This window comes from Gouania willdenowi, chromosome 10, assembly GCF_900634775.1.
Source record: "Gouania willdenowi chromosome 10, fGouWil2.1, whole genome shotgun sequence".
Lineage (NCBI taxonomy): Eukaryota > Metazoa > Chordata > Actinopteri > Blenniiformes > Gobiesocidae > Gouania > Gouania willdenowi.
In genome coordinates this window covers 18899586-18919938 of record NC_041053.1, presented here as the reverse complement: position 1 = coordinate 18919938, position 20353 = coordinate 18899586, and the positions used below count along the sequence as shown (strand labels likewise).

At 37.8% G+C, this 20353-nt stretch overlaps 2 protein-coding genes across 2 annotated transcripts in view; one reads left to right on the top strand and one right to left on the bottom strand.

Moving 5' to 3' along the window:
- The first annotated feature begins 1656 nt into the window (after nucleotides 1-1656).
- On the top strand, nucleotides 1657-2447 carry tmem126a (transmembrane protein 126A). The gene has a single exon (XM_028460099.1). It carries the CDS (start codon nucleotides 1761-1763, stop codon nucleotides 2379-2381), a length of 621 nt encoding a protein of 206 aa, XP_028315900.1. The 5' UTR covers nucleotides 1657-1760; the 3' UTR covers nucleotides 2382-2447.
- Nucleotides 2448-5151: 2704 nt separating this feature from the next.
- The window catches only part of LOC114471325 (ras-GEF domain-containing family member 1C-like), a 34341-nt gene continuing 19139 nt past the window's right edge, over nucleotides 5152-20353 (bottom strand). The window contains exons 2-14 of the mRNA XM_028460073.1: nucleotides 20004-20219; nucleotides 19709-19831; nucleotides 19350-19487; nucleotides 15560-15781; nucleotides 14171-14245; nucleotides 12493-12591; nucleotides 10995-11097; nucleotides 10838-10917; nucleotides 10645-10740; nucleotides 9560-9655; nucleotides 9341-9464; nucleotides 8100-8172; nucleotides 5152-7291 (exon numbers count right to left, since the gene is read on the bottom strand). Coding sequence (XP_028315874.1) covers nucleotides 7267-7291; nucleotides 8100-8172; nucleotides 9341-9464; nucleotides 9560-9655; nucleotides 10645-10740; nucleotides 10838-10917; nucleotides 10995-11097; nucleotides 12493-12591; nucleotides 14171-14245; nucleotides 15560-15781; nucleotides 19350-19487; nucleotides 19709-19831; nucleotides 20004-20213 — 1464 coding nt within the window. The 5' untranslated portion in view covers nucleotides 20214-20219 and the 3' untranslated portion in view covers nucleotides 5152-7266. The remainder of the gene's footprint in view (nucleotides 7292-8099; nucleotides 8173-9340; nucleotides 9465-9559; nucleotides 9656-10644; nucleotides 10741-10837; nucleotides 10918-10994; nucleotides 11098-12492; nucleotides 12592-14170; nucleotides 14246-15559; nucleotides 15782-19349; nucleotides 19488-19708; nucleotides 19832-20003; nucleotides 20220-20353) is intronic.

Genomic DNA, 20353 nt, shown 5'->3' with positions numbered 1-20353 from the left:
AATTCCAATAAGGCAGCATTGCTTTATAATAATCTCATGGCTATGTCTTTTGACCCCATTGCAGCTTAATGTTGTTGGCTTTTACAAATACAGTATTAGAAATTGTAATGTTTATTTCTTTCATTTCTTTGTATTCCATGCTCAATGCGCAATTGTTGTTTGAAAAGTGGAAGCTTGTAAACTTAATTTGTTAAATAAATAAATAAAACAAAATAAAAAAAACTTGGAGAAATCGGAGGAGGCAGTAATGTAACACTAAACAATTTCCGTGGAAATAATGAGAGTCTTAGCGGCTTGCTGGGTTAGGGTTAATGTGTGTTAGTGTGTGTGTCTGAGACAACTTATATAATGAGCCTGTATGACTGTGTTGCGACTTTGACACTACTGGCTACTGGCCTGTATGCAGATGTTAATGCATGTATAAAGCGTTAGCATTAGCCTAGTGTTAGCATTAGCCTATCGTTAACAATAACCTAGCAATCACATAAGCTTGTCGTTAGAATTAGCTTAAAGTTAGCATGAGCCTAGCGTTAACATTAGCCTAGTGTTAGCAATAGCCTAGCAATCACATTAGCCAGTTAGCATAATGTTGGCATTAGCCTAGCATTAGCATTAACCCAGCAATCACATAAGCCTGTTGTTAGGATTAGCCTAAAATTAGCATTTGCCTAGCTTTAGCATAAACCTAGTGTTAACATTTGCCTAGCATCAGCATTACCTAATGTTAGCATTAACCTAACATTAGCAATAGCCTAACATTAGCATAAGCTTAGTGTTAGCAATAGCCTAGGAATTCACAGCCTAGAATTAGTATTAACCTAATGTTAGCATTAACATTAACCTAATATTAGCATTAGCTTAGAATTAGCACAAGCCTAGCATTAGACTAACATTAGCATTAGCCTAGAATTGACATTAGCCTAGCATTAACAATAACCTAGCATTAGCATTAACCTAACATTAGCATTAACCTAATGTTAGCAATAGCCTAGGAATTCACAGCCTAGCATTAGCATTAACCTAATGTTTGCATTAGTATTAGCCTAACCATAACATTAGCCTAATGTTAGCATTAGTATTAGCCTAACCATAACCGTAGCCTAGCATTAGCATTAACCTAGTGTTAGCATTGCCCAAGCATTACCATTAACCTAGCATTAGCCTAGCATTAACACATGAACTGTAAGTGTAAGTTTTACAACTATTCAACAGTTGTAGTTAAGATGTGTAAATAATTTCAGTTCATTGTTTGCACAAGTGAATTAGTATTTTTGTATAACTTGTTATTTTTAATTCATCAAAGCATTCGTTTGTTTATCTGAAGTCTATGTTCAGTTTTTAAATTCTTATTTTGTGAAGTTGTACAACTGTACCAGCATGACAACAGTATAATGTACATTATTGTCTATTATTACAAATCTTGTGTATGTAGCTCTACATATATGGCAATAAAGTATATTCTTCTTCAAAGTGGACGCATTTTGGTCCTTTTGCTGACAAGGGGGTCACCACTCCCCTCAAATCGCTTACTGGTTAATAAAATAGTTTCTCCTTCATAATATAATGTTGGTTTAATAGTTAACCTGCTTCAACAACAGACATCGCGCTGCACCTGTCAGGTCTCACCGAGGGCATACAATACACTTTTCCGCTGTGAATTGTGGGTAAAACATGTCTGCGCCCTGTCTCCTTCCTGTAAAACGCCCGTCCTCGTTTTAACAGTCCGTTCTGCTTTTACAGTTGTACCTGCTGCTCCCAGGATGTCTCTGGCTGCTGAGGAGAAGGGGACCGGGTCTGGAGGTCCTCTGACCAAGGTGGTGATCGCTGAAATGTTGATGAGGAACTTTGAGAGGCTGCCCGACATTGACCAGAAGCTGTTCTACTACGGCCCTCTCTACCTGGGGGGCAATGCTGGCTTAGCTGGACTGGTTTCTATCAGCTTGTACCGCAGAGCTCTGAACATTAGACAGGCTATGTTCACCTCCAGCCTGCCCATGGCCGTGCTGCCCTTCCTCACCACCTACGCCCTCTACACCGCCACCGTGTCCCAGCCGCTGCTCAGCGGTGACCTCAACTGTCCAACCTGTGCCCTGATCCGAGGAGCTGCGGTCGGTGTGGTGGGGGGCGGGGTGTACCCCATCCTCCTGGCTCTGCCCATGAACATCGGCCTCGCCACCAGGTATTCTACAGCACTGATGCCAGAGAAAGGAGCCATGCGGCAGTTCTTGTGGGAGATCTCCAGACCGGTTCTAAGGAGGATGAGGGCAGTGCTGGTTCTCCAGGCCTTATTTGGAACCTACCTGAGCTCCAAACATCTTGACACCTACACTAAACTGGCGCAGATGACATTTCAAGTGGACACGGAGAACATGATGGATTAAAATGAACTTTATTATGTCATGAATTCACTGCTGGACTCAATTAAAGCACACGTGCTTCATCTCTAACGTGTTTGGCTGCCTCTGTATATTTACATTTTTTTAAGCAGATGAGATTAAAATCAAATTTGCCCTTCATGACGAGAAACTATTTAATATTAATAATCTAGACACAGTCTGCCCCAGGGCAGCTGTGGCTACAATAGTAGCTTACCACCACTAAGTGCAGAGTGAAAGAATCATGCCTTATTTCTGTAAAGCGTCTATGACAAAGCGCTGTATAAAATCCAATTCATTATTATTTAGGGTGAGTGTTGGCAAAGATGTTGCAATCCGATACGTATCGCGATACGTGGGTCACGATATGATATTATCCCAATATTCTACCCAGTTAATATCAAAATTAAACATAGAGAGGAAAAATCAATTTGTTGTATATGTTCATCAGAAGAGAACAAGTCATAACCATTTGCTTCAAAACATCCAATTTATTATTTATTAGTGTTTTTTGCACATTTTCACTGAAAAAAAGAAAATACAGTGTTAATTTGCTGATGAAAAATGCCACATAGGCAAATTTATTAACAAATGGCTGAACAATATACACCACTTTTAGCTTTTTTTTTTCCTGTAAGGGACAGCACGTGTGAGTGAGTTCTGGCTTAGGACACACTCTGTAATCTATTTAACTGTGCACGTCACACATCAACTTACATCATACTGAGGGTAGGGCTGGGCGATATGGACCAAAATTCCTATCTCGAAATTTTTTTCTCAAAATGGCGATATATACGATATAACACTCAATATTTTTAACTCAATAACATTGATAAATAAAGACAATTCAAGGTTCAATTTGCTGATGAAAAATGTCACACAGTTCTGAGAAGTATAGTGACAGAAGCGACTCCTAAACCAAGTATTTTAATAAGCTATAAAATAAAAATATATTGTTATAGGCAATATTGTTATTTTTCATATCACCAAAAACGAAAACTTAATATATCTTGAGTCTCGATATATTGTCCAATATTCCTTATCTTTAATAAAATTGATTTATTGGCATGTCCTGCACAGTAAATGTGTTTCCAATCACTATACATATCGTATATGACACATTTAATTTTATAGCCACCTGTCTTAAGAGATATAGGATGATTGCACATGCACCAACTTACACGACATACTTTACTACATCTTCTTAGTACCAGATAAATCTAGACATATCGGGGGGGGGGGGGGTAACATGTCACAGTGGGGGGCACAACAATGTCATTAACTGATCTGAAGGTCGATTATCAACGTAAGCATTTAGAATAACGACTGATCTGTGCATTAATAAAAACAAAGGATTTGTGTATTTATTTTTTGTGCGTGTTTTTAAGGAGTTTTTCCTGTCTATGCATTTCATAGAGTCAATTTGTGTATTTCTGTTCTAATTTTTTGTATAGTTAGTTTTGTAGTCATCTCATGTTTCTGGTGTAATTTATTATTATTTTAGTTGTCCTGTGTATATTTTAGTTATTGTTGGAGTCATTTTTTACTTGGGCAGCACAAAATGAGTCGAAAGGCTTCCAGCAAGCAAATGGCCATACCGTTAAATGTTAGAGTAAATTGTAGCTAAAATGGTTGAAAATGTCTGTATACCTTGGAAAAACAATTTTCAGATTTTCACTACTTAAGCACTATAATTCACAAGACTCACCAACAATTATGTGCAGTTCATATGTTCCACTCACACAACCAATGGCCAATGACACAATCAGCCACAGACGTTTTAATTAGCATGGTTTACTTTTATTGAAGGCTTCAGTCACACGTTTTGCAGAAATCTTTAAGTCAACATTGAGTCTGCTAAGCCTCAACACCTAAGAAAAAAAGAGACATTTTCACTCTTGACAGCAAATCAGCAGCTTTGTTGTATAAGCAGGGTTTAAAAATATGGACCAACCAGTCCTGTAACACTGTTAAAAATAGCACAAGATGTTACATAGGCGATTGTCATTGAGATCACATGTTCAGCACAGGCAATGTTTCATTAAAATACATCTTTAAATGGCAGAATAACACCTCCCTCTGCAGTAGATGGTGAATGAGGAAGGATTATTAAGGTCAGTGTCTGCAGTGAGGGGAAGGAAGGTGTTTCTTCAGAGAAAACACTGACATCAATAAGAGCAAAAGCAAAACGACTGGTTTTTTGTTTTGTTTTTTTTTTTTAAAAAAAAAAAAAAAGCTCATGTACAGTCTCTAATAATACTCGTTTCTTCTCTTTTCTCCAAAAAAAGCTGCAGATTCACAATAAAACAAAGCTCAGTGATGACCCCACAAAACAGATAGACATCAAAGTTTAGGTTGAAGGAACCTGAATTGTTGTGACAACCAGTGAACCCCATATGGCACAAGCTTTCTCATCTCTGCCTTGCTGTCACACCTTAAACCTCCTAGTCCAGGGGTCTGCAACCTGCGGCTCTGGAGCCTCATGTGGCTCTTTGACTCTTTTGCAATGGCTCCCTATAGCTTTAAAAGAATAAAAAATAATGAATTGTTATTTTTCTTACAGAGGGTATAGATGATTGATGACATTAACTTCAAATACAATTATGATAAAACAATTTGTTAAGCTAAAAAATAAATCACATTGTGCAATAACTCTGCCACCTTCCTACTTCATCAACCAACAACTTTCCTGCACCTGTGGCTAACCATAAATTTTAAGATAACTAAACTAACAAAAACACTATTCTGGAAGAAAATAGAGATTTTATTTGTTTGGGGAAAGATTTATTTAATTGCCAACATGTCGGCTTAATATGCATGCTTGATATGTTGCAAGAAATGAGCAATTAGCATGTGACATCACATGATCACGTGATATCAAATTCAAGTTATTTTTTGTAACCCTTTCCATCCATTAACTCACAACATTATTCTATACTATTTTAAGTGTTTAGAATTTTAAACACTATATTTTCTTCATTGAGAAGGTATTTTTTCGGCTCCAGAAGGATTTTAATCCAGGTGAGATTAGACAAAATGGCTCCTTTCACAGTAAAGGTTGCAGACCCCTGTCCTAGTCCTAGCACGCCGCTGCACTTCATATTCACTAAAGGAAAGTTACAATAAAATCTATACATCTGTCGGCACAGAAATCTCAATAAATATATCAGACAACTGAACATCAGTCAGTGACAACTTCCTGTAGAGCAGGAAGACGAGGGGGGGGGTTATACAACTTGCACTGGACCAGTCCTCTTCAAACTATGATACTTTCCTTTCATTAATGGCACAGACATTTTAAAAACACTGTTGAACAAATCCCTTAACAGCACCGAAAAATAGAATAAATAACAGAAAAAAAAAAACAAGCAATCAAAGCAATGGTGGAGCTGGAGGCGGGGCTTCAGCCACCTCTGGATCCTGGTTGGACACATTATTTGCCACTCTTAGATGCCGAGGAATAGTAGGAAACCCTTTGTTAAATAGAGCGATTTGGTGTGAATTAAATAATTGACATTATTCTAAGTTTGAAGGTGGTTTTCAAACATAAGCAAATTATCACAAATAAACTCTTCACTAATTGAATATGTTAATTCCACGATTTCAAATGAGGGGTGTCAAACTTATTTTTTGCTCAGGGGACAACAATGAAGCAGGGGGCCACAGATTGTAGGTGAAAAAAATAAAATTAATCAATATCAGTTTTTAACCTCAGTCCCTGCAGCATTTTCACTTTAAAATCCTTGATTTTGTGACCAATTTTCATGTCATTTAGAGGCATTTTGTGCGATTGTTTTGAAAAATTGAGAGTTATTTCCACAATTTGCAATTGAAAGTGACTCTAGTCATGTGATAAAAGCCTAAAAACCGCAAGCGCCTACAAATTGGGGCAGTGGTGGTCTAGAGGTTACAAAAGTGGACTTGTACTGGAGGGTTGCAGGTTCAAGTCCCCTACAACTAATTGCTTCCAGGACTCTCCTGAAAAAGAGATGATCAATCTTAACGAGACTTTCCCGGTTGAATAAAGGTAAAAAATAAATATATTGTGGTTTCCTAAAATTAGTGAATTTGAGATATCTACATCTACTAGTAATTACACAACAATTCATGATTTTCTTTGTCATTTTTGCTTCCTCCTGCAGGACTTAGGTTTGACACATGTGCTTTAAATAATACTGAATAAACTAAAATGACACCATAATAATGCTTTGACCACCCTCTGGCTGCACCACAGACTCAGACACATTATGAATGTACACAAACACAACTACACGAGAATAGCTAAACTGCTAGAGGCATGTTAACTGTTCCATCAGTGCTCCTCTAGACTCTGACAGGTGATACGGGCAAGCCAGCACCCTTACTTTTAGGTTTCAAATACAGTGCAATAAGGAAAAAGAGGGAGGAATAAATGGAATAGCAGAACAAGGCTTAGGACCAAAAGATGGAGAGAAAGTGAGAGAAAAAAACAGAAGAGCAAATAGAAAAAACAGCATCAGTTGGATTTTCCGTTTACAAAGTATTTTTCCCTGTAACTGTTTGTCCGTAGCAGTAAACATGTTCACAGAGTAAACACACACACACCAAAGGGAGGGCAGGTGGAGAAGCTGAGTCCCCCTCCAACGTATTCTAAACTCACTTTTGTTCCAGTTCTCTTAGCTTAACGTTTTCACTTCACATTTTTTTTTAATAAGTTCTTCTACATTAAATAAGTTTCTACACTCTTCTTGATGAATCCCGTTCATCGAGTTTCTTTTTCTCCACCTCATCAATAAACACAACTTTTGTAGAAAAACACCTAAGTACCAGCTAGGCTTCTTCACAGTTCAATTTAGTGCAAAGAGAACAAGCGCTCCCTTGTAGGTGGGAGGGGCTAGTGGCTGTCAGAGCTTCATGTCTTCCCCATGATGTTGGACCTGGTGAAAGAAAAGCAGCAATGTTAAAAAAAAAAAAAAAAAAAAAAAGAGGGTGTGCCATGCAGGGTTGGGGTCAATTATCGTTTTCAATTACAAGTATGTCTTTAATTATCCATGTTCAATTACAAATCAATTATGATTACGATAACCAGCATTTTTTTTCAATTACAAATAAATTATCATTATTATTTTCCCCCTGCAAATCAATTACAATTACGTTCTCAATTACTAAAGTTTTATTACAATTTGACTAACTTTTCTTCATGTAGCGTTGTATTGACTGTATGCTGTTTTTAATGTGTGTACAATGTCGTTTTATCATCTTTACATTCATAGTTTAGTGCATTTATTATCACATCTTATGGAAAAGTCCAACTAGGGACAAAAATTGGAATTTAGCCAAAGCAAAACATCAGGTACATTCATACTATTGTTACTCTGTAAAATTGCATTATGTATTATGTATCTATTAAAAAGAAAATCTATTATATTCCATCTCTAACCCCTTATTCTTCTAGGGAGTGTAAACAATTAATATGAAACATATTTTAATAATTGTTAACTACATACGTGTAAACCATAGACCTGTTTTGCGTTTAGTTAAAATGTAATTGACAGTTTTTAGTTCATTTCCATGGCAATTACAATTACAAAGTCATTTATCTGAACTCAATTACAATGAAATTACAATTACAACAGATTTTTAAAATTACAATTAGAATTAGGCCATAATTGTAATTAATTATCAATCAACCCTGGTGCCATGTTCTGAATCTGACTCTACGTTTCCTGTTGGATGACTTCTCACCTGAGTGCTTTCCACCTGTCCTTCTCCACCTGGTTCTCTGGACTCTCACTCTCATAGGATGCAAGGTAAAGTCCTGAGGGACACAAACAGACTTTATGAAGTGCACAGAGAAACTACACCTCTGTTTTCTAGAAAGAAAAACTGAGCTGGTTAGTTTTTTTCTGATTCCATCACACTGACTTTAATTATAATATTATAGCTCAGTGTTTTTCAACCTTGGGTTGGCTTGAAATGTCTAGTACAGTGTTTCTCAAATGGGGGTACACGATGGCATTAAGGGGCTACTTGAGAGTGTGAGTGGAAAATGAACAAAAAGTGTCCCACCCCAGGTGTGAGATGACTGGAAATGATACAAACTATAGAAATTAATCTATTCATGAGCCACTAAATCAGTGTTTTTCAACCTGGGGGTCAGGACCCCATGTGGGGTCGTCTGGAGTTTAAATGGGGTCACCTGCAATTTCTGAAAAATGAAAAAAGATTTTCTAAATGTTGTAATTATTATTCTAAAATTAAAACACACAATCTTAAACTGTATTTCTATACTTTCACTTAATGTATTTCAACAAAAATGCAGTACAAAAAACAGTATCTGATCTCAAACATGATCAAAAACGAATTCTACAAAAAAAAATGTCTTTGGGGTCGCCAAAAAATCTTGATATGAAAATGGGGTCACGATCCAAAAAATGTAGGGAACCACTGCACTAAATACTGTTTCTTTCCACTTATTTACAAAATGAGATTATTTAAAATGTGCGTTATCACTCGTTCATTCCATCATTATGATCTATAGTTGTTTTTAGATAGTTTTCTGAGCCAAATGTTGTAGTTGGACAAAAGGGGGGACTTGTATTGAGAAATAAGAGAAAGGGGGTACATGAGCCAAAAAAGTTTGAGAACCACTGGTCCAGTAATCGGTAAAAAAAATTAGAAACTGCTAAAATTATATTATATTTTAAATTATTATTATTTTTCAAATCAACAAATCACACACAATAAATATTGAACATCTGTAGCACGTATGGTTGGAGTGTTGTGAATTTTCAAAATATGGAAATTTAGAGGCTTGCTGTAGCGTCATCTTTATTGGCCTGTTTTTCTGGCGTGGGACTGGACCTTTATGCTAAATTTGGTGATTTCCCACACATCGAAAGTAGGATTTTCTCTGAAGTAGAAGTAGAAGAAGAACGCTGCGTGGCCTCTACTTAGGGTTAAAAAAAGATGTAGCAGGTTCTCACCGTCTTCGCTGAAGATAGGAGCCGTGTGGAGGTAGTGTAGAATGGCCTGATCCTCCTCAAATGGACACTCCACCTGTTTCCAGGTCATGAATTCCCCAACTTGCCGAGCCAACTCCACAAATTTCTAAAAAACAAACAAACATTGAAGATGCAGCTGTTGTAAGCCACAGGCTGATTTGGAAATGATTTAAGTCAGGAGGAGAAAAGGTAGAGCCTCACCTCAAAGTTTACATGGCCATTAGGCAACCGATTGGCACAGCCTTCGTTCAAGAAGTAAATATCTTTAATCAGCAGACTGAAGAAGGGAATCACAATCTGAACGAAGGAGACAACAGGTTAAAGAAGTAAACATGGAGTTTTAACCCTGTAAAGTCTGAATCATTAAATCATTGACAGAAAATTCCAATGTTTTGAAACTGCAGCCTTTATCTGTACCTATGAACAACAACAACAAAATAAAATAATCAAATATTCATTTTCTATTTATGAGTTTTAATTTGTATCATATTTGATTTGTCCAGTCTCAAAGCTCAAATATTGTTTTTGTTTACAAACAAAACATAATAAATACCAACATGCCAACAAATTGGTGATTCTATACAAAAGAATATTGATATATCCATTTATAGAACTGGCACAGTAAAGTCTATTACATAACATTTGGCTTATTTTGCCTCATTTTGTTCAGACAGAGATGCACTCAGCGTTTCTCACAGCACACATGGGCAAAGTGGCCTGCACAGTGCGTACGTCTGTGATTCCCATGTTGGTTACCGTATTATGCAATTTAAACGTTTATTCAGTTTACTTGAGAAACCTAAAAAACTTTTTTGTTGCTTGATGATATGTAAAATGCATGAAATGCAATAAAATGACAATAGACTGATTTAGAGTTACATGACCTCAAATCTGATGCACCATTTTTAACACGGTTTTACTAAAACAGAGATTATGAAATATTAACTCATATCACACTGCATCAACCCAGTAATTCTTCCTATTGATGTTTAAGTAAAAATTTGAATGTTTTTCATACCTTCATCTTTTTAAAATTGGAAAAGTTCTTCTTCTAAAACCACATGTGCATCTTTCCTCATAAATGACAATCTCAGAGTTACTAGAAAGGATTCTGCCGAACTCATTACTGCCCCATGGTGGATTATCCTTGTATTGCATGTATATATAATCATATACATGAGTTTTTTCCAAGAAAAAAAAACTCACACTGATCATGTAGAGAGTTCCAAAACTCATGTATCAAACATGATAGGTTTGGCGTTATTGGCTTAAAGTGACAGCCTCACCTTCTCCCTGTTGCTGTTGGCAGTCTGAGAGCGATGGGCTGCTCCTCTCAGAGCTGTACGATAGTTGTAAAAGTTACCAGTTGGATCCATCTGGTGCTGTCAAAACCAATAACCACAGGCGTGATGCCGTCAGGACATGCCACATACTTCTCAGATCAATTAAAAAAAAAAAAAAAAAGAAGTGTTTGTTTACCTCGAGAATGAAGAACTTGGCGGTTTTGGCCTTAGCCCAGGTTTTCTTCAGTCGAGACACAGGACTCATGTTCATACCAGCTGTAGAACAATGAACACACTTTAAATACAGACAGTGTGTGGGTTAGAACATGTGCTTGTAGTGCATCTGCACTCACAGATTATAGCCATGAGTGAGTTGAAGTTCCCAATGTTGAAACACTCTCTTGCCACGTCGATGAAGAATTCTATCACCTGCGCTCGCTGCTTCTTCTTTGCTGGCTGAATAAAGAGAGAGAAATTAACTTTGCTAATAAACTGACTTCTTTGAATGAATGTGGTTTCCCTGAGGATACAGTCAGTTACTATTAAACTGATTGTCAAAATGAATGTAGTAACATAATATTACCACTAGAGGATGGTATCACGCTGAAAGAGAAAACCCGAGAGTCTGGTAGCCCAATAGTTACTGTAATAAACACTTCAGTTTACAGTAAAAGTTCACCATAATTTAAAACAATAACAATTAACTACTATGAAATGACAATAAACAGAAAGCCATCCATTCTCTAAATAATCAACACACACCATAGACACAAGCATTACTAAGAATTTATGGAAAATGAAATACTTTCTCTTTTTTTAACATTTTCTGTAATATTCTATACCCCTACACTTTTATACTGATGAACTTATTCCAACAGCCTTTCTGTTGTCTTCATGGTGATTGTGTATGTCTGGCTTGAATCTTTGTAGTGTAGTTGAACGTTGTTGGGAGGGGCATGTGCAGTGACAATAAAGGATTCTATTTAGGGGTGTTGAAAAATCAATTTAGCAATATATCGCAACATTACGTCACACAATTCTCGAATGGATTCTAAATGCGTGCATATTTTTTTTAATAAAAAAAATTAATTATTTAACCAGGAAAGTATTTCCACTGCAGGAGACATTGTAACTGCACAAACAAGTGTACTGAAACCTGGGCATGTTGACCAGCTCGTGTTTTTTTCAATAAAATCTAAAAAGAAAGTACAAACTTTCTGCATTTATTTGTTGTTCTAGGTATATACCTCAGTTAAGTTGCACTAAAGCCATGTTGCACTAAAGTCAAAGTTGGTTTAAAAGCTGCAGGGAGATTATATATATTTTTTTTATTATTATTAGCTGTTGGCACATGGCATGTTAAAGCCAATTTTTTGTGTATAATATGGCAATAAAATATATTTCATAAATATTGTTCTCATGAAGGTGTACACATTTACAGATTAGTTGTTGCTTAAGTCATATATATATTTACATATATATATATATATATATATATATAAATAAAAAAAATAATCGCCTTATACTTTAATATAGGGACACCTAATTCTATTCTATTCTAAAAGTAACACTAAATTAATACAACAAACAAACAAAAAAAAATCAGAGAAAACCAAATTTCCTTTTCACCTCAAAACTAAAACACCAAAGTAATTTTGTGAACATTTGTTTTGTTTTTTTTTAAAATCTAAAACATATAATAATTTCTGACAATTGTACACTTTGTTATCCTAAACTTGTACTTTTTATAGCTGTGAATAGGAACAAGTGTGTCAGTGTTTCCAGTGATTTGGATGCTTTTGCACTTCTTACTTTGGTTTATAATAAATGTAACTTGTGTTTCCCACTCACCAAACAGATTTCTGTAGCCACAAGGTAACAGAGTCTGTTGAACCAGCGGACATAAGCCTCCAGGTTAGTGGTTTTCTTCTTCTGGTCACTGAAGCATGGCTGTATACACACAAACACACACCAGCAACATGAAAAGTAAATATAAAAAGGCTTATTTATAGGCTGAGGTCCTGAGAGAGTGGAAATGACAGGAAAAACGAATAAAAAGAAATTAAAGGTAAATATATAGAGAAGGAGAGATGGAGAAGAGGTTGAGTTGAAGACAATAACTAAATATAAAACAAAGTGATGACACAGGGAGAGGCAGAGAGGAAACATTTAACAAATATGGAGAGGAAGTGAAGATTCAGTCTTTGTGTGTCACATGATGTTGGAATTTATTGATTTCCTCAAGCTGTGATCTGGTAATGGATATTATTACAATCATTTTTATTTCAACCTCACCACTCCTTCCTGGTAGGCGTGGCACACCACATGTTTCTCTTTGTTTACTTACTCTGCTTTGTGTTGGCAAAAGCATGTGCGTGAGTATGTGTGTGTAGTGCATGCATGGGCGCACAAACAAGTCTGCCACAGATCTGACCTTTTAGTGGAAGTTCTTCCTTAGTGTGCGTGGGTTTCCTGTTGGCACATATAGCCCGACAGGACAAAAACATGCATGTTGTGTGTATGAGTGTCTAAAACCACAAGTGTGATTGTCATTCTCTCAGTCTTATGAACTGGTGACCTGTCAAGGGCGTTTCCTGGCTTCTGTCTGCTAGGATCCACTCCAGCACCCTGATCACAATACGGGGGCAGAGAAAATGACGGATGTGTGTGTGTGTGTTGATGTGATTACTCATCTCTTTTGGTATGCGTGTTTGCGTGCTGTCAGTGTAGGGATATTAATGCGCAGAAGTAACACACATTAAAGATTTAGTTTATTTTTGCCCAGCCAAACTAACAAGAATACGAAAATAACATTAAAAAGAAGACAGTAATCAACATTCCCCGCCAGATTGGTTGTCATTATAACTCACAACCTTTTCCTCAATGTCCTAAATCTAAGAACTTAGATGTATACATAAAAAAATATTATTACATCACAATATAAAATTATGAACTATCTTAAACGGTTCCTATACCTCGAACAGAGTAAAGAAAAATGGAACGAGGGCAATAACTCCTGAAAAAACAATTGTGCGCTTCTCATTTTCGAACTCCATCAAGGCATTGATACCCTGAAGCCACACACCAAATTTGGTTATCCTATCTTAAACAGTTTCTGAGAAAGCTGTTCACTTTAACTCGGACAGACGGATGGACGGAGCTCAAACCTATATGGGAGATAATAAACATTTGTGAAATTATTACCTGCTTGGTGGAATTAAAAATGTCAAATGGTAAAACTAAGATAAAAACTCAATGTACATGTCAGTGGACTACAGTACAGCATTGTAATAGGATGAAAAAGTGTGATAGATAGCCCTACATTTGAGCTCAGTTTACGTTCTCATCCAAATTACACTGAAAATTAAACCAGAGGACACAATGTTAATTTTCACTCAGACTGAAGTATTCCAGTTTTAAATGTATGTATGGCCTGGTGGACTGTAAAACTGATTTGCCCTGAATCTAAAATCAAAGCAAGAGGAGACGGAAAACAAAAAAAAGTAAATCTACAAAGAAATAAGATTACCTGCGTTCCATCCAGTGGGTCTTTCTGAACGAAAGCTTGAACAAACTCCTCCGGCCCAATGTGGTGTAAATGTTCCTGGTAAACACACACACACACACACGCAACTGTGTCACAGGAGATTCACACTAAGCCAGTCTACAACGTTAAGCCTCACCTAAACCACAACACAAAAATACAATCCTTCCAAATCCTCATCTCCTCAGCAGAGAAACAGCAATGCTCCACAATTTGAGAGAGGCATCCTTAGACCCACTTACCTAACACACGCACACACACACAGACAACACCCCCCCCCCCCCCCCCCCCCCCCCAACCCAACCCGACCCACCCACCCACCATTGGGGGTATTCCCATTAATAATTCTTTCATTTAGGTAATGGACAGAAATCAATAAGGGGAAGTAATGACTCATTGATGTGACTCACTGGAGTCGTATTTCCTCAAAGTGACACTTGAGACAGTTTCATCCACTATTAAAAGACAGCAGCACTCATACACAGCCACACACGTGCAAAGGGAAATGACTCAAAAGACACAATAGAACCTGTGCGTGTATTGTACAACCAAGGTAGTGTCGCGCGCACACACACACACACCCCCCCCCACACACACACACACACACACACACACACACACACACACACACACACACACACACACACACACACACACACACACACACACCACACACACACACACACACACACACACACACACACACACACACACACACACACACACACACACACACACACACTCTCTTTTGGACTGTGTGTGTGTGTGTGTGTGTGAGAAGCTGTCAGGTCGCATCTATTCACAGCACTTTCATCCCCTTTGTTTGAAGCCTGAGGCATATCACTGATTTCTGGGGTGATGTCACCACTCAGACAAGGGTACAGGCTAACTCAGACATGCATGTTCTCAAACACACACACACGTACACACACACCCACCCCCCGATCCACGTGCTCACATTATGATGCACATGAATAGACTGAAGGCACCATGCATGCAATGTGAGCGATGCTGCTGAGATCCTTTGATCCTTTTTATGCTCTTTATTTATTGCTTTTGTTACTTGTGTTGAAAAGCAGTTTAAGCTGATCAAAGTTAGACCTTGATCAGCTTAAGGATAATAAAATCATGTTATTTTAGGCTGCCTTTAAATATCCACTCTTTGATCCTTTAATATCATAATCTCTCTCATTCCATTCTGCTACCATTGTCTTCACCTTCTTGTTAGATGTCACGTCCTTGACATGGACTGAATCTGCATTGCTTCCACAAAGACCCTCACTGCTCCCACTCATCCATCCTGGTTATCATCTTTTACCCTGACCTCCATCTAACCCACGCTCCTCGTCCTCCCTTTCCTTCCCCAGTCCTCACCAGTTCTATGTGGGTGAGCTGCTGTGCCAGGGTGTAGGGGTCGTTGCAGATGGAGAGCATGTCCTTCTGGATGGGCGGAGGCTTGGTCTTGAAGGCCACCAGCTTGTCAGAGATGGAGGAGGCATTGAGGGAGACCTTGACGATGCTCTCTTCCCCCTGGCTAATGAGGGCCAGCCTCTGGTTAAGTTTCTGCAACATCTGGTTCATAGTTTTCCAGTACGCCTGGAGAGGAGAAGAGAGGTGTCAATAATGTATGTAATTGATAATTTATAACATTTGGTCGTAGGTAAAAACAATGAGGATGTCTCTAAAACAATGGTTAAACCTCTTTGTTTTATTGATCTATGAGGCCAACGCTATGTCTTTATCTGATCAAATAAATTGTCTCCAGCAACTTTAAAATGTCAAGACAATTTATAAACTAACTTTGTGTCTTCATATTCGTCTCTGAATCATCCATGTGTTGCATATAATGTGTTAAGGTTTCATTTATTTTTCAAGAAATTTACTTTGATCTCCTGACATGTATCGACTGTCAACTGCCAGTCTTCTTCAGAGGCGTCTGCTGATCGCTTTGATGTGTCCTTGACTTCCACGTAGTAATTCCAGCAAGTTTATTTTGTCTTCTTCTTTAGTAATAAGTTAAGGTTTCATTTTTTTTCCCGGATATTTACTATGATCTTCTGACATGTTTCGACTGTAAACTGCCAGTCTTCTTCAAAGTGATCAGCAGACACCTCTGAGGAATACTGGCAGTTGATGGTGAAAACATGTCAGGAGTTAATTTTGTCTTCTAAGAATATGTTTAAGGTTTCATTTATTCAGACATTTTTTTTTCAAGAAATTGACTTTGATGCTTATCGCTTTGATGCGTCCTTGACGTCCACGTAATAATTACGGCAAGATCATTTTGTATTCTTTTCAAATAGGTGACAGTCAAAACATATCAGGAGATCAAAGTAAATTTCATAAAACAAAGTTGTCCGAATAACTGAAACCTTAACATATTATTCAAAATGAATACAAAATGAACTTGCTGGATTTATCCATGTGTTGCTATCACACATACTGTATCTAACTATCTATACTCAACAATGCACTTCAGATTATTGTGTCGTTAAGTTTTCTTTTTAAAGAAAAAAAAATTGCATTTCAGAATAGGACAAAACAGACAGACATACAGGAGAACAATGGTATTTTTTAGGTGGATGGACAAAAGCTGTTTACACCCTGACACACAACTACTGTTCATAGAGACTATGAGGTCAATCTAACATGCACGGCTCCCACATGTATGCACACACGCTCATGCTGCAGACAGCCGCCTGTAAATAGCAACACATTCATCACCGCCATTCCGTCTCCATTTTCCTCAACTTCCTCCTGCACTTCAAAACCCTCCTCCTTCTCTTCTACTGTTACCTTCTCCCTACTGCCCTGCATCACATCTCCCTTTATTTTCTCCATCCATCTCCATCCCTCCGTTTTCCCTGGCGGCTGCAGAAGGAGCCTCTCCTCTAATATCCTTCCTAGACATGCTCTCTCCTGTAATATAAGATTTTTTAACAGTCAGGCTTTGGCTGCAGTGCTCACCCTACACTGAAACCCACACTACTTCCATCACTCAGCTCAGAAGTAGTTGTGATAATTACATTTAGCATTTCCAGCAGCTCATTTCCCACTACGGCTGTAGTTTAGTTTATTAGTTTATTTGACAGGGACAATGTACAAAATACATTAAGCTGAGGAAAAGATGCTTTGTACCAGATCTAGCTCATGCTAATTTCCATCTGTAGTACACAATATTAAAACATTACATCACAAATAACTGTCAGTAGCACTAACAAATACATGCAATATATATATATGTATGACCATATAATTTGGCACCAATAACAGTGTAAATGGGAATTTTAAGTCTCGTAGATTAGCACATACTGCTGCCTTAATTAATTATATTTTTTACAAGTAGCTGTATAATTTTCAATTTAGATTAAATAAAGTAAAATTAGAAAAAAATACATATAATTAGTAATGCTCACTGCAAACAGGATCTAGTGCAAAATTAATAAAAAACTGCTTTAAAGAACAACAAACAACTCATTCATTGTCTAAGCAAGATATATGTCGCTATGTTGGCTGAAAGTAAGACAAGGAAGTAAACACAGGCTAATACTCCAAGCCAAATTGGCATTCTGCTGTGTCATTCGATGCCAAACTTACAAAATGAAAAACATAGAAGTTTAACCGCAAACCTGCTGCCCCTGTCAGTCAGAGAAAGCATTATTAATGTTGGTTAAACAAGATTAGGCTGGTTAAAATCTGTACTCAGTTGTGATTCAGAGTTTGAGAAGCTACTTTTGTAGTGTGCTAATACTAACCGCTAGCACGCTCAGTTGCTGTAAGCTCAGTTGTCCGGTATAAAAACTGCCAAAACAAAGTTTCCTTTGCATTCGAATAAAGATCTAAAGGTGACATATTCATAAAAAATAGGGGTTTTACTTCTGTCATATTTTGAAAATAAAGTTTGTTAAAAAAATGAAAGCCAGTGTTAGTGAGCGTCCAAACATTTTACCCCTCCAGCTAAGCTCACCACAAAAAATACAATAGTTATTTGGCCCTCTGGGGGGGGGGGATTGCGGCGGCTCAATGGTTCACAATAGCACTGGCATGCCTTGGGCTTTAGTAAACCTCACATTAAGGTTTAACTTTAGATACGTTGATTCAACTAATAGTTCTATAACAGAAGTAAGTAACCACCATTTCTCTCATTATACGTGTGATGTCCTCATTATAAGCAGTATGATGTCCCCCTCTCTGTAATCACTCTATGTATATCAATAGACTGACACAGTAGATTACACCCCACACCACAATATGCACGATATAGTGGTTATACTTTTGACACAACCAAAATAATCTAGTGTCAATCCTTTCTTTTAAAGTCGGTAGACTGTTTAAAAAAAGTGTGCGTTTGGCCTTCAGTGCCTAAATTAGACTTGGGAAGAACATATTTATCCAGGCTCCATCCAGTAATTGTGTGCCAGAAACAAAAAGCTGAAGTCCAGTCCCCTCTACTACAGTATGTCACAATATGCAAAAAGTTGATGCTAAATTTATAAGCTGAAAGCAGCACAGTGCTTGAAACTGTTGGCTTTACTTTCATTTTTATCTTATACTACAAACCTTTGACAATACACGTCAGATATCAAAATGATTGTTGGATACTCTATTATCTACTAAAATTAACTTATTTTTCCATGCCACTATATAGGACTTTAATGTCCCACCATAACTCCCTCTCCCTTGTTCTCCACCCCCCACTAGGGTGTATTACTGCCCTCTCTTTTTATATCTTGCAAGAATAAAACATGCATAGCTTTCACAAAAAAGATTGCATAATCCATAATAACCTTTCATCAGAGAGTTTGAGTGACGTTTATTATTCATAAAACTGATTACTATAGAGAACACAGATGTTTACTATACAGAGCTGCTATCTACTGAATAAGACACTCTTAACCTGATCTGTTCCAATGGAAGAACCAAAATGACTTGGCTCTTATTCTAATTTTTCTTACCGTCCCAAACTCCTTTTTCCTTGTTTTCCCCCCATCACACGTGTATAATACTTCCCTTCCTTTTTATATGTTTTTCCTTCTAATAAAGTCTGGATTACACTTCCTTAGGGATTGCTAGTGATGGTCACAATTAAGTCATTAAAAAAATTAGTTTATGTTTTAGCAAGATTAAAACATGCATAGCTGTCGCAGTTAGATGTTATGATTACCTCATCACAAGCCGCTATCCTGTGGATAATATCTTTAAGATGTCCAACCATTTTCTCATCCCTGAAGTCGGACGGGAATGTCTCGGTCCATTCAGTCAGCAGCTGAAGAATCTTAGGGCCAAACTTGCGCACTTTTGCCTGTGGTAAAAAAAATAATTAATCGAATATTACAACATTAGAGCGCGCAAAACTGCATCAGTGAAACAAATCAGCACCACTATAAGTGGTGTCAAAGAGACCTGTGGTTACCAATTCGCATGACATAATTCTCCTCAACTGCTTTAATACATCTACTCACAATTAATTCATTATGTGAGTCGAGTGCAGTAATATGTATTTATGTGTGGTGCAGTGCTGACCGTATCGAGTGGGCTCTGATCCAGCTGCTGCTGTTTGATGCACAGCTCACACACCCTGGCCAGCAGCTCCGAAGGAGGGATGAACAGACGAGCGCTCAGCAAGAAGGTAAACACATAGGCTTTCTGTCAGAGGAGAGGCAGAGACAGTTCCAGCCTATCAATAAAAATGTTTTCTGTGGTCAAAGGAAGTGCAAACATGGAGCGAACATTCTAATTAGCAGCTTTGTGGCTGTAAATATGAACTTTAAAGGGCTTCTCAAGGCTGCTTAACATTTTATTGAAAGGTAGAGTTTACCTCGGGGTAGTAATCAGTAGTGGGCACCAGGTTCTGGATCAGCGTGTCCAGGGAGGCAGATGTGATCGGGGGCCCATCAGCAAGGCAGGCCCCCGGCCTGGAGCCTTCCTGTGGTGCTTCCTCCTCCTCCCCAGGCTCAGCACAGGCTAGATGGGGGCTGAAGCCACTGGGAGTGGTAAACATGGTGCCTGAGCACACAGTCTGGGGCATTCCTGACTGAAACACAAACACACAGAGACAACAACGTCAGGGCAGAGGCGACCATTAGGGTAACTCTGGATAGGTGGTTGCCAGGTCACGACTCTTTGCTTTTGGTCATACCCAGTCACACAGTTTAATTAGTTTGTTGT